This window comes from Stegostoma tigrinum, chromosome 3 (genome assembly GCF_030684315.1).
Source record: "Stegostoma tigrinum isolate sSteTig4 chromosome 3, sSteTig4.hap1, whole genome shotgun sequence".
Taxonomy (NCBI): Eukaryota; Metazoa; Chordata; class Chondrichthyes; order Orectolobiformes; family Stegostomatidae; genus Stegostoma; species Stegostoma tigrinum.
The window spans coordinates 22900589-22914682 of record NC_081356.1 but is presented as its reverse complement, the minus strand read 5'-3'; the positions used below and the strand labels follow the sequence as shown (position 1 = coordinate 22914682).

The 14094-nt window shown below is 39.6% G+C and overlaps 1 protein-coding gene across 1 annotated transcript in view; it reads left to right on the top strand.

Moving 5' to 3' along the window:
- The window catches only part of LOC125451321 (ADAMTS-like protein 1), a 515681-nt gene that overhangs the window by 417924 nt on the left and 83663 nt on the right, over window positions 1–14094 (top strand). Inside the window, exon 17 of the mRNA XM_048528318.2 lies at window positions 7188–7398. Within this exon, the coding sequence (XP_048384275.2) occupies window positions 7188–7398 (211 nt within the window). The remainder of the gene's footprint in view (window positions 1–7187; window positions 7399–14094) is intronic.

Below are 14094 nucleotides of genomic sequence, written 5' to 3'. Positions count from 1 at the left end.
GATGCTTGAAACCCATTTTTAAAAATAATGTTGTTTTCATATTAGTAATTTCTTCAGTTTCTAAATAATTAATCCTAATTTATGTTTGTAGATTAATTATCTTTTATGCCAGAAATATGTTGGCTGCATTATTTCTGAGTGTAAAATGATGGGCTGAATCTTCCAGGCTTTGGAAGGGCACATGTAGGAATGTAATAGGTGGGACTCAAGGTTTCTGCTCCCAGATGATAGGTTACATGTTTACTGTTTAGTTCTGAGAATTTTGCAGGCAGGTTGTGCTTTCTGATCGTAACCAGCAGGAACTTGGTTTTGTTACAGACCAGACCAAACCCCCTCAAAGGGCAAGTTCCAGGTGTAATGTGATTGGTCCATTACTCGGCTTTAAGCAAACATACTTTATTCTTATAGCACAATTAAATGCAAACAAAAAAAGTTGGCATAACAAACTCTATTGAAAAACATAATAAAATAATACATTATTTGACTATGAATTATCAACTGTTCCAATATAGCAGTGTTCCATTAACACACCGTGAGCAAAGGTAAATTCAGCAAAACAAATTTTTCTCCCATGCTATGTCCTTCAGTCCAGGAGAAAGGAACACCAAAAGAAACAATCTAGCAGCAGAGAGAGAATTCAAGTTTTTTTTTGCTGCAGCAGAGAACAAGCTATATCTATTAGCTTCAACAGTTAACTGCAAACCCCAACGAAACCACAACTAAAACCCTGTCTGTGTGTGAGCCTGACTCCACTCACTCATGTTTCTCTTATCTAATTTTAAAAGGTAATCAGGGAGCTCAAAGCTGTTTATCCATTGCTTCTGAGTCCTCATCACTGTGGCAAGAAAGACAGCACAGAATAAATCTCTCTCCAAGGCACCGTACCGTCACATTTTGCAATTATTAGCGTATCATGAATACTCATTAATGCCCCGGCCACTGGAATTACATACACATGTGCAGTCTTATTGGCCAAAAAGGTGAACTAACTCCAATTACAAGCCAAGTACATGAGGTGTGACCCTGACCCTCCAAGTTCTGGTGATGCTGCTGCCGGGATAGCGAGGGGACTCTGAAACCTCCTCCTGTGGCAGTCTATACAGAAAGACAGTGGTCTGACAAAGGCTACATGTTATTGAAGCACATGACATCTCAATTTTCTGAAATGTAACCCAGAACAACTTTGTTGTTGACACATTATTTTAAAAAAGCGGCTATTATGCAACTTCCTCAATGTGTCATTGCTTAATATTTAGTCTTAACGTACGATATTAGAGACTTTGCAGACTGTTTTCAGTTGTTCCATCAAGCTCTCAATGGGTTATTCAGTAATCCCCTTAAGGAACATGAAAACTTTGCATAGGGATCCTTCTCGTCACACTTTTGCTTATACTCTTCATTGTTGCCTTGTTGTTGTTACACATTGAGTTACATAGTTGTACAACAAGCATCTGAAAATAACTTTTGAAACCATTTCCGGCCTCTGCTTCAGCCCCATTTGGACAGCTGAACGAGGTACTTAACATCCCAATTGTTTGCTGAATTAGTTGGACTCTGGAGTCATCATTAAGCTTGTACTCTGTTGCACATGTTGAAGACTGGAAGGTGTCTTCAGCCAGGTCTACAGGAATATCCTGTATCTCCAAACAATTGACTATTGTATCTGTCAACAGACTGTCTGAGTTGCTGCCACCACCAATTCAATAATGATATTTACCAATGCTAATTAATGTTCCAGTTGGTGAAAATTGAGAGGACAGCTAAACTTCCTCACTCCTCTGAAAGCACATGGTGGGGCAGTTTTTCATGCTTAGCACTCCCAACACAAGCTCAGGACATTTGGTGACTGAGCTTCGTTTTAAGCAGCTGAGCACCAGTTGTAATTGTGAATGGGGATGTGCTTATGCGTAAAATTTTAAAGATCATTTTGTGGAATGCGTGGGGAAGAAAGCAACAGGAAGACACATCATAATAAAATGTGAGGCTGGATGAACACAGCAGGCCAAGCAGCATCTCAGGAGCACAAAAGCTGACGTTTCGGGCCTAGACCCTTCATCAGAGAGCCACTGATTTTCTCTTACTGATGTGGAAAATCGACCAAGTGGAGAATTCAGTGCTTGATTTTAAAAAATGTCAAAATTACAAGACTACTTGAAATCCAAGCGAGATGCAGCTTGGAAATGACCGTTACATGGTTAGTCACATATCAAAAAAACAGTGATTTACAGTTTGTAATCTGCCATGATGTTTCTGTTACTTGTATGGTATTTTTGGAGAATGGCCAGAATTGGAATTTAATGCAAAATGTCATGTAAATTGAGCCATTTAAAATGGAGCAAGGACGTTGTTTTGATGCTGTTTTGGAAACGACTGGATATTTTGTTCACAGCTAATTCTATACTATCTATCTGTCTAATTTACAATAGCTCGAACTTTAAAGATATAATACTGAGGCATGCTCTGCAATATTCTATGATAGGGCTTTGTTTAGAGATGTTAGAAGCTGATATTAAATTACATTAACATAAGTTGACATGAGAGTGAAAAATCTGATATGAAAATGATTGGGTATTAGACCAGTAATCTTACCTGTCTAAAAATTGGAAGATTCAGTTACCTCAAAGTGAATCTGACACCTGGAAGGTATGTGTTAATACAGATAAATCCAGAAAACTGCAGCATCTAATTTGCTGATAGATGTTAAGCTTTGAAAGGGCTTGGTATTTTTCCACAAACATTCAACTGTTGTCTCAGCCACTTAAAAATACTAGAATGCAGATTATAGTTTTTGTGAAAAGCGTGTCAAATTGCAATTCCAATGAACTTTGTCTATAAGGTTAATATTCCACATCTATTGTAATAATGGACAATTCTTGTGCAATGTTGCATGTATCTTATATAAAGATGGAACAGAGGCCGAGTTGTTTGGAGCTTGAGATTTCAGAGCTGTGAAATGTGTGCAAATTCAATAAGTGCACGATCGCAGCCGAGTTTCTGTAGAGTAGCAGAGAAATACTGTTAAGTCCAAAGTTGCAGTAAACACATCAACTTTAAGTATGTTATTGTTCTAGACATCTTTCGATTTTGCAAGCAATCCGTTGACAAATTTGAGGATGAAATGTATTCATATTAAAGTATTAAATCAACCAATATGTTTAGCAGAGGAAACCGATGAAATTAAATGCTGAAAACTAACTCAAGCTGCTGATGGTCAAATTTGAGCTTTCTTGGAAGTGACCTGGGAGGAAACTGTCTGTCACGCCTTCAATTAGTTTGTGTTGTGAACAAAATATGGAGATTTATGTATACTAAATTTAAAGAAGGCTTCTAATGGGTTTTCCCATAATTTTAGAAGGGAGGGTTATGCGATAATACTGGTCCAAAACTCTTCTTGATTGTCAAAACTTCGGTACGTTTAGAGTAATTTAAAATTTGCCACTACTTCTGTCTTTTGTAATAAGGTCATGAGTATAAATATATATATATATAAATAAATAACTAAATAAATAAAATATGTGATGATTTCCTTCTGAAAATGACTATTTAACACATTCCAATTTTAGTAATATATTTTAATAACGCTGGCTGAGAATTGGATAAGTTTGGGAAGTCAGACTGGCTAAGTTTAGCAAACAACATTAGGCAAGAATGCATGAATGTGAACAGCATTGCATTGTACTGCATTCATACTCAGCAACGATGACCACGTCTTTTTAAAACAACTTAAAACTAAATATTTAATAATATTTAATGAATTAACACACTTTGTTACCACCCTATCAGAGTTTGATATAGACCAATCAATCTTAACTGAGGAATCTATGTGTAATTTTAATTTATTATACATAAAACATCTCCCAATAAAAAAAATTCTGAATAAATGGGAAAATTAAAACCAAAGGAATTATTAGGGTAAGTACTGTTAAAGGAAATACTTGCCCAAATTTAGTTTCTTCAAAAATAAATTAATTTTCTAATATTTCCATTCATGGGTTACTTCTTCTCCAGCTACCAAGTGGTGAGAATTTTACCAATCTCTTTGCAGATATGTTGCAATATTTATTTCCTTATCTACAATGTTTGCATTGTTTTAAATGACTTAGGACCAGCATTAGCTGATAGATTTGTTGACTCATTAGACTGAAGGATCAGGAGAACTTGCATGTGACAGGGATTGCATGTGACAGGGGTTTACACATACTGCAGCAACATGCAAATCTGGGTTTCACTGCACAGATTAATGTAAAACCCTTGGAACCACACAAAATGAGTCAAATCTTCCAATATAACAAAGTATGGAGCTGGATGAACACAGCAGGCCAAGCAGCATCTTAGGAGCAAAAAAGCTGCTTGGCTTGCTGTGTTCATCCAGCTCTACACTTTGTTATCTTGGATTCTCCAGCATCTGCAGTTCCCATTATCTCTGATCACAAATCTTCCAATATACAGATTCTCAGAGACTGGATGTACAATTGAAGATGTACATTATGTTTCTGTGGAATACCTGATTCATGGACTTCCATGGGAATTACCTGGAAAGATTCAAACTCCAGTGGGCAATTTCTCTAGCTTTCTGGGACCGTGCACAAATGTACCCAAGATTCAGAAATCTCAGACACCTATACAGTATTTACCTAAATAATGATCTAGGAAGCATTAGATAGATCAAAACCTAGCATATCATTTAGGAAGGAACATAATTGACTCTACCATCAGCCAATACCTACCCTCTAACTCTTCAACCTAACTACCCTGCTGGTCTGATGTGAATAATCATCCTCAAAAATGACTATCACATTAGTTCCGACTACTGTGTTGAATGTGAATATTTTACCTTTTAAGTTTGGTGTATTGGTCTGGTTTGGACAAGACATATTCAGGTCAAATTCTGTTTGTTTCCATACGTTTTGGAGCATTTATTGTAAAGGTGTATAGAAAGGTTGCAATTCAAATACTCCAATTCTCTGAGAATCTCTAATGTGGAAGTGGGCTTTCTTAGCAGGTCGCCCTGCTTTGTTCTGTCTCTCCACATCTTCAAGGGATTGAAATCCACTTGACACGGTGACAGAATCTGAGGCTGAATGGTCTCCTCCTTTAAAGCTGATTCCTGGCTTTGTTATAACTATTGGTGTCATCAGTCACAGGCTGGATGCTGATAAGGCTTGTAAGATCAGTTCCAAAATAGTTTTTTTCTAACAAATGCAAAGGCTGTTTATTTTAGCAGTTCTATGCACTTTCCTTAAGATTAAATTAATATTGCCCATATTTACAGTTGCTGTTAGTTTTTGTATTTTGATCCATGTCATACTTTAATTATGTTCAATCTTCCAGTTATCTTGACCACTCAGCTGCTCCACCTGCACAGTATTCATCATTTCAGTGTCAACATGATCACAGACAATATGTGACAAAATTAATTTAGTAATCCCAATTTTTGGGAACAGAGAGGATGCAGAGTATTCATGCATCAGCTGCCACATTTACAAAAGATCATGACCCACTATTCGCAAAGATATGTTAATTTTGAAAGGTCATTAATCCACTACAGCAGGTTGCCCCTTTTGTAAAAGACAAAAGAACTGCAAAAACAGAACTTGCTGGGAAAACTCAGCAGGTCTGGTGGCATCTGTGGAGAGAAATCAGATTTAACGTTTTGGGTTGAGTGACCCTTCCTCAGAACACATGATGAGAAAGGCTCACTTGACCTGAAATATAGAACATAGAATAGTACAGCACAGGACAGGCCTTTCGGCCCACGATGTTGTGCCGACCTATTATACTACAAAGATCAATCTACCGTCCATACCCTACATTTTACTATCCTCCATGTGTCTATTCAGGAGACATTTAAAAGTTTCCAAAGTATCTGACTCCACTACGACTGCCCGCAGTGCATTCCGCCCGCCCACCACTCTGATTTCTTTCTACAGATGCTGCCAGACCTGCTGAGCTTTTCCAGCAATTTCTGTTATTTTTCTTTGTGACCTTGCTAGGTCCCCTCAACAAATTGTACAGCCATACAGGAAGAATACATTTCAGAAAAAACACACATGATTATGATTATAACACTTACTCAGAAATTAGGCATTATACGTTTGGAAGGTGGAATTGTGAGCTCTTTGGCTTACAACCCTCGCCAACTTGACAACCTACTTGACTTGATAAGACTTGAACTCCTGACTCGATGACCTCCCTGACCTGTCCTGAACACCCTCTCAATTTCACCCAACTGCCTCTCCACCGACCCAACCACCAGCCAGCGTGCCAATCCCCACATCTCTCACTTTACCCAGATATCTCCAAGCCTGCTTAGCCATTTGGCGACCTCACCCTCAGATTTTGCTAACCCACAGTCCACTTGGTGTTTATGCATCAGCATTCAAACTGAACCTTTAAACTCATCATACAGCAACTAATGCTATAGAAAAGGGGAGAAGGGGAGGCATCTCCCATCCTGTGTGAATTTACTCTGATGGAATTACCCCACACAAGTGCTGCATCCCTGTGAAATCCTAGCTCCAAAGATCCCAGTAGAAATGCACAGCAACGTTGATTTGGCAAATCTCTGTTTACAGTGGCAATCTGATGATCAGTGCCACTGTTGTGGTTGGTTGGCTTGCCGAGCTCGTTTGTTGTTTCACAGACGTTTCAGTACCACCAACAAACATATAGAGCTCAACTCCATATACACACCACTGCGAAGGAAAACTGGAAGTGAGGTAATCCAGCTCAGCAGACACCAGAGTTTAAATAACAGGCAGGAAAACACAATGATGCTTCATCAGAGGCTGCACTGATGATGTTAATCAGCAGCGTAATGAAACATCTGCGGAACACCAAACCAGCTCAGTGAGCCAAACAACCAAAACACGCACAACCCGAGCTACAAATCTACTCTAAAACCTTAGATCACTGCCACTGCTTGGAAGATCAGAGCCAATAAACTAAAAGGCTTTCAGGTATTGTGATTTGCTGCCAGGTCACTAATGCAATTTATCACAGATGGTTATGCTTATGTTTAGTCATAGAATCCTAGACTTACAGGTGACCACTTGTGGCAAAATTGCCACACTTTCTTGTTTTAAAAAAAACACTTTTACTTCCAAGAAATATGAAAAATCCACACTTGCCATTAATCTTCTAATTTAAAGTAGATTAACAATGCTTGTGTGTCACCTTTCTGACAGGTGGGAATTTGGAAAGTGGAGTGCCTGTTCGTCCAGTTGTGGAGTAGGTCTGCAGACAAGGGATGTGTACTGTGTGCACCTTTTAGTCCATGAAAGTGGTGAAACAGTTATCCTCAGCGACAAGAGCTGCCTTCTGCCAAAACCTGACAACGTGCAAGCCTGCAATCAGTTCGACTGCCCTCCAAGCTGGCTGTCTGAAGATTGGCAGCAGGTACTCATTACATTCTGTCAGAACTTCAGCATATCATGAGGCACTGATTTTAGGCTGTTCAGCCTGGTCCTGGCTCACTGAAAGACCTAGACCTAAAAGCATCCCAGCTTTTTCTGCCAAACCCTGAAAATTAATCCTCTTCAATTACGTGTCCAAATGTTTGCGAAATTTTCCATTGAATCTGATTCCATCACATTTTCCAGTAGTCCATTCCAGATCCTAACATTCCTCTGTGTTTAAAAATATCCTTCTCTTTTCCCCTTCAGAACCTTTGTTCATAATTTAAAACTTTGATGATGTTACTGATCCACTTGCTAAATGGAATGGTTGCTTCCTGCTTGCTCCATTTTTGGATACATCTATTTAGTCTCCGTTTAAACTTCCCTGCTCAAAGGAAAAATATCTCAGCTAGTTTCGTCTTTCCACATACATTATCACCCTGATAAACCTCAAATTATACACTCTTCAAGGCTTTAACTTCCTTCCTGAATATGATACCTAGAATTGGACACAACACCAGGGATCTATAAAGGTGACTGTTGTTCCACAATAAGAAAATACGTGTTATCAAAATACATCTGTGGATATACATGCCATAGTTACAAACGGGATTGAAAGAGTTAGCCTAAATATAATGTGATGGTCAATTTTACATCTCACATTTACTGCCACTCACATTCAGAAACAGAAGACAGCATGCTGGCATAATGATTAGTATTGCTGCCTCACAGTGCCAGGGACCTGGGTTTGATTCCAGCATTGGGTGATTTTCTGAGAGGAATTTATATGCTCGGCCCGTGATTGTTGCGTTTCCCCCAGCAGTCCAGAGGTATGCTGTTTAGGTGGATTGGCCATGCTAAATTGCCCTGTAGTCTTTAGGGATGTGCAAGGTTAGGTGAGTTAGGCACAGTAAAAACCCTGTGTGGGTTCTGGGGATGGGGGTGCTCTGGGTCAGAGTGGGGTACTCTTCAGAGGGTCAGCGCAGACTTGATGTGCTGAATGACCTCTTTTTGCACTGTAGGGATTCTATAATTCTCCATCTCCCAATATTTCTACGTCTCTTACAATTGGCCTGCTGATACAAAATTACACATTAGCCATCAAGTTAACCCAAGAGTTGTGGTATTGAAGATTGCTTTCAATTCTGCATATTTCCCTGATAATTTATAACATCTCATGTTCAAATGCAATCAGCAATTTTGTTTGTAATACATGAACAATCAATATTAAAAGAAAAAACCTGTATTTTTGGAATCTATGAGGAAAGGTGTGTAAAATATTAGATGTTACCAAATGTATGCACAGACTTTTTTTTGAAGAGTTTGGATTTCAAATGAAAGATATATGGGTATTTGCCTATTTTTGTGAAGTGATTTAAATCTTCGCTAGGTCAGTCTTTCCAGAACCATAATTTAAAACCAATATGTTTCAAGAAGCAGGTAACTACAAAGCCTCCAGGAGTGTAAATGCAAGTTTTTTTAAAAATAATATTCCAGGTTAGAGAAGTCATGCAAGTCTTAGCTGTAGCAGGATTTAGAATGAGCAAGCTTTCCTTTTTTAAAAAAGAAAAATTCTTAATAAATTCAAAGACTTTTTGGTTCCACTCAAAGGAGAGCTGGCTGAGGTCAGAAGTAAATATTGTCTCTCATATTGAGTAAGTTACATAAGTAAAATATAGTTTGTGAAACTTCCAGTCCCAGGAATGTTTGGTTTAACCTCTGCAGATTATTAAAAGAATAGAAAGTTTAAGGTCTTAGCCGTGTGAGCAGTCAAGTGAAAATGGCTTGCAGGACAGGAACTGAGAAGAAGCAGTTCAGACCGGACAGAGAAGGGAAATTTCTCTGGCTTTTGATTACCTGGAAAGCAACAATGTTGAGAGGTAGATTGGGCATTTTGTTTTGTCATCTTTCAACTGTTACAGTTAGGTTACTTAGTTTATTTTATTTTTGTTTCCTTTGTGTATTAAATGTTCTGTTTAATTGTGAAATCCAAATCTGCAGGCCTCTATGCTTCAGTCTCTGTGAAATACTGCCAAGTTAAATTAATTGGGGCAAAAAAGAACAAAATGTGATCTATCAAGCCAGATTTCATCCTGGGATTTGATTTAACCAGTAGTAACATTGGCTGGGATCATAACAATTCTTCTTACGCACGTATTTGTTTTTTGAGTTAATCCTGTATCACTGGATCAGTGTATCTGCTGTTGAAAGGAGAGGAGTAAAGCCTAACCCACATCCTTAGCATTGCTTCTCTTGGAACTGAGAGATATTGCCAAGGATTATGCTGCTTGTTAAAAGTTGCTTCCAGTTAGCAGCCCCCATGAAGTAGATCTTCGGTCAGAAATTGAGCAGAGTGATAGTGACGCTGAGATTTGTGTTGAGTCATAACATTCAGCCTTGAATTTCACTTATTCCATCACTGACCTCTGGGCATCCAAAACCATTCACACGCAGTGAAGCACTTTATAAATGCGATAACTGTTATAATTTAGGAAATGTAGCATCCAATTTGCACCCAGCAAGCTCCCACAAACAGCAGTGAAATATTAAAAGCAGATAATCTGTTCTAGTGTTGTTGGCCAGAGTATACATTTTTGCAGGACACTGGGTATTTGCTGATAAATTGGATGCAGACAAAAATTAGTGACTGTTGTCAAAATGACAGAGGTAACAACTTCAGACTCATTAAACTGCATTGAAAACTGCAAATCTAAAAAATGACTGAAACTTAAAGAGTATATCACGTTGAAAACAACACATACGGACCAAATACTGAACTACAGGAGCAACCACCCCAACACCCACAAACGAAGTTGCATTAGAACATTATTCCAATGAGCCACCACACACTGCAGCACAAAGGAACTATGCAGAGCAGAGGAAAATCACCTATACAGTGTATTCAAAAAGAATGGGTACCCTATGAACACAGTCCGCCGATTTCTCAGCAACAAACCCAAACAAACAGACAAAACGGGCTCAGAAACCGTTACCACTCTCCCCTACATCAAAGACATTTCCGAAATGACTGCCAGACTACTCGGACCCCTTGGCATCAGGGTAGCCCACAAACCCACCAACACACTAAAACAGCAGCTAATGAACTTAAAAGACCCTATACAGACAACAAATAAAACGAACGTCATCTACAAAATACCTTGCAAGAACTGTGACAAACACTACATTGGACAAACTGGCAGGAAGCTAGCCACCAGGATACATGAACATCAACTAGCCACAAAACGACATGACCCACTATCACTCGTATCCTTACATACAGATAAGGAAGGACACCACTTCGATTGGGACAACACATCCATCCTAGGACAAGCCAAACAGACATGCACGAGAATTCCTAGAAGCATGGCATTCCAACCGGAACTCTATCAACAAACACATCGATTTGGAGCCAATCTACCACCACCTGAGAAAAAGAACAGGAAATGACATCACCAACCCAAGGAAACCTAACCAGATAAATAGAAAGTGGGACATAACACCAGCGCTTCGTCGGAGGCTCACTGATGATGTTACCTAGAATGGTGACGAAACGTCTGAAAACTAACCTTCCAGCTCAGCGAGCAAACTCACATCCAGAAAACAATGCAGTTTATCGTGAGGATTATTTGTGTGATATTGACCTTGTGAATGGTAGTTAAGGTGGATTTAGAAAATTGGTTCTGCATGACAAATCATCTTGATTTCTTAAAGGCACTGAATAAAACCCTTGACCCGAAATCCAAAGGCACTTGATAAAAGAAACCCTGGAACTGGATAAGGACAAGTCTTCATTAGCTGGTTTAGATCATGAGGCTTCAGATTTACAGAACTGATGTATTTCCCATGTTTATCTCTGCTTTTAAAATGTCAGCCTCATGGTACAATTTTTCATAGGCTCATTAGTGGGATGTAGGCACCAGTGGCCCAGCTGGCATTTTTTTGCCCATCCTTGTTTGCTCTAGCAGAAAATAAACTTCATGAATAGAGTCGTCTCTTGGCTCACAGTGCTGCTGGAAACTCAATCAGACTGATTCCCAGCTCACACAAGTTAACTGTTAATCTACTCTGTGTGTCTAAATGCACATTTCCTGATCTTTTAGTTGCATGTTTAGGAAAATTGCTGTCATGTAATTGAGTTAAAACAAATACATAACACATTCACCCAACAATTATAGTCTGAACTCTACTGGATTGAATTTCCATGGATGCACCTGCAGAGGTACCATTTTGTGTGAATCTGTTACACTCCAAATACTTGTCTTTATATAAGATCAGCAGTTTTGAAGAGCTATGCTCAATTTTAAACAATTCCACAAAGAACCTCAGTACACAATCAAAATAAAACATAAGAATCAAAGAACTGTGCAGTATAGAATAGGTCCTTCGGCCCATTGAGTCTGTACTCCCAAAAATGCCTTACCACCTACACTAGTCCTACTTCTCTGTAATGGAAATATCACACAGCATTATTGGAATTGTTCTGTAGCAAATGCATATGATTGGTTCAGTGACTCAGTCTTAAATGTACTCAATGACATGGCCTCCTCAGCCTTCTGTGGCAATGAATTCTATAGATACACCACTCTCTGACTGAAGTAGTTTCTCCTTATCTCCGTTCTAAAAGGTCTTCCCTGTACTCTAAGGCTGTGCCCACACGTCCTAGACTGTCCTACCAATGGAAGCATCTTTCCGCCATCCACTTGCCATCCATTCAGTGTTCCGACAGTTTTAATTAGATTCCCCCTCATCTGTCTAAACTCCAATGAGTACAGTCCCAGAATCCTCAAACCTTCTGCATATGTTAAGATTTCCATTCTTGGGATCATTCTCATGAACCTCCTCTGAACCCACCCCAGGGTCAGTATATCCTTCCTGAGATATGGGGCCCAAAACTGCACGCAATACTCCAAATGTAGCCTGACTTATAAAGCCTCAGTGGTACATCCCTACTTTTATATTCAAGGCCTCTCAAAATAAATGCCAACATTGCATTTGCCTTCCTGACTACTAACTCAAGTTTACCTTGAGAGAATCCTGGACTAGAACTCCTAAGGCTCTTTGCACCTCAGACTTCTGAATTTTCTCCCTATTCAGAAAATAGCCCATACTTTTATTGTTCTTATCAAATTGCATAACCTTACACTTTTCCACCTTGTACTCCATTTGCCACTTCATTGCTCACTCTCCTAACCTGTCCAAGTCCTTCTGCAGCCTTGCCACCTCCTCAATACCACATGTCCCTCCACCTATCTTTGTTTCATCTGCAAACTTAGCCAGAATGCCCACAGTTCCTTCATCTAGGTCATTAATGTCCAAAATGAAAAGTTGTGGTCCCAGCACTGATCCTTTTGGAACTCCACTTGTTACCGGCTGCCATCCTGAGAAAGACCGCTTTATCCCCACTCTTTGCTTTCTGCCAGACAGGCAATCTTCTATCCATGCTAGCACCTTGCTTCTAACACCATGGACCCTTACCTTACTCAGCAGCCTCCTGCGTGGCATCTTATCAAGGGCCTTCTTGAAATCCGGGTAGATAACATCCATTAGCTAACATTGGTCCACGCTGCTTGTAACTTCCTCAGCGAATTCTAGCAGATTTGTCAGGCATGACCTCCCCTTGATGAAACAACGCTGACTTGGCCCTATTTTACTATACACTTCCATATTCTGCAGTCTCATCTTTTACAATGGGCTCCAAAATCTTACCCACGACTGAGGTTAGGCAAATCTGCCTGTAATTTTCTGTCTTTCATCTTACTCCCTTTTTAAACAGGGGTGTCACATTAGCCATTTTCCTGTCCTCTGGGACCCTCTCTGACTTTAGTGATTCCTGAAAGATCACCAATAATGCTTCCACTATCTCTTCAGCTATCTCCTTTAGAACTCTGGGGTGTAGTACGTCTAGTCTAGGTGATTTGTCTACCTTCAGGCCAATCAGTTTTACCAGCACCTTTTCCTTGGTGATGGCCACCACACTCAGCTCTGCCCCTTGACTCTCTTGAATTTTTGGGATATTACTTGTGTCTTCCACCATGAAGACTGACGCAAAGTAATTATTCTGTTCCTCAGACATTTCCTTGTTCCCCACTACTGTCATTTTTCGGTGGTCCAATGTCCACTTATCCCTCTCTTTTCCCCTTTATATACCTAAAGAAATTCTTGCATTCTTCATATATATTACTGGCTAGCTTATCCTCGTATTTAATTTTCTCCTTCCTTATTTTTGTTTTGCCCTCTGTTAGTCTTTGTAAGCTTCCCAGTCCTCCGGTTTCCCACTGCCCTTCGCCACGTTATATGCTTTCTCTTGCTTTTATGCTATCCCTGATTTCTTTAGTCACCCATGGTTGCCTCATTCTCCCTGTACCATGCTTATTTTTCCTAGAGATAAATTTTTGCTGTGTCTCCTGAATTACTCCCAGAAACTCCTGCCATTGCTGTTCCACCGTCCTTCCTGCTAGTCTCCTCTTCCAGTCAATTCTGCCCAGCTCCTCCCTCATACCTCTGTAGCCACCTTTATTCAGCTATAATATTGCTACCTCTGATTCTATCTTCTCCCTCTGAAATTTCGGAGTAAATTCTATATCTTATGATCACTGCCTCCTAAGGGTTCCTTTAGCTTAAGCTCCCTTATCTGCCTCATTGCACAACACTAAATCCAGTATTGCCTGCTCCCTAGTGGGCTCCACCATGAGCTGCT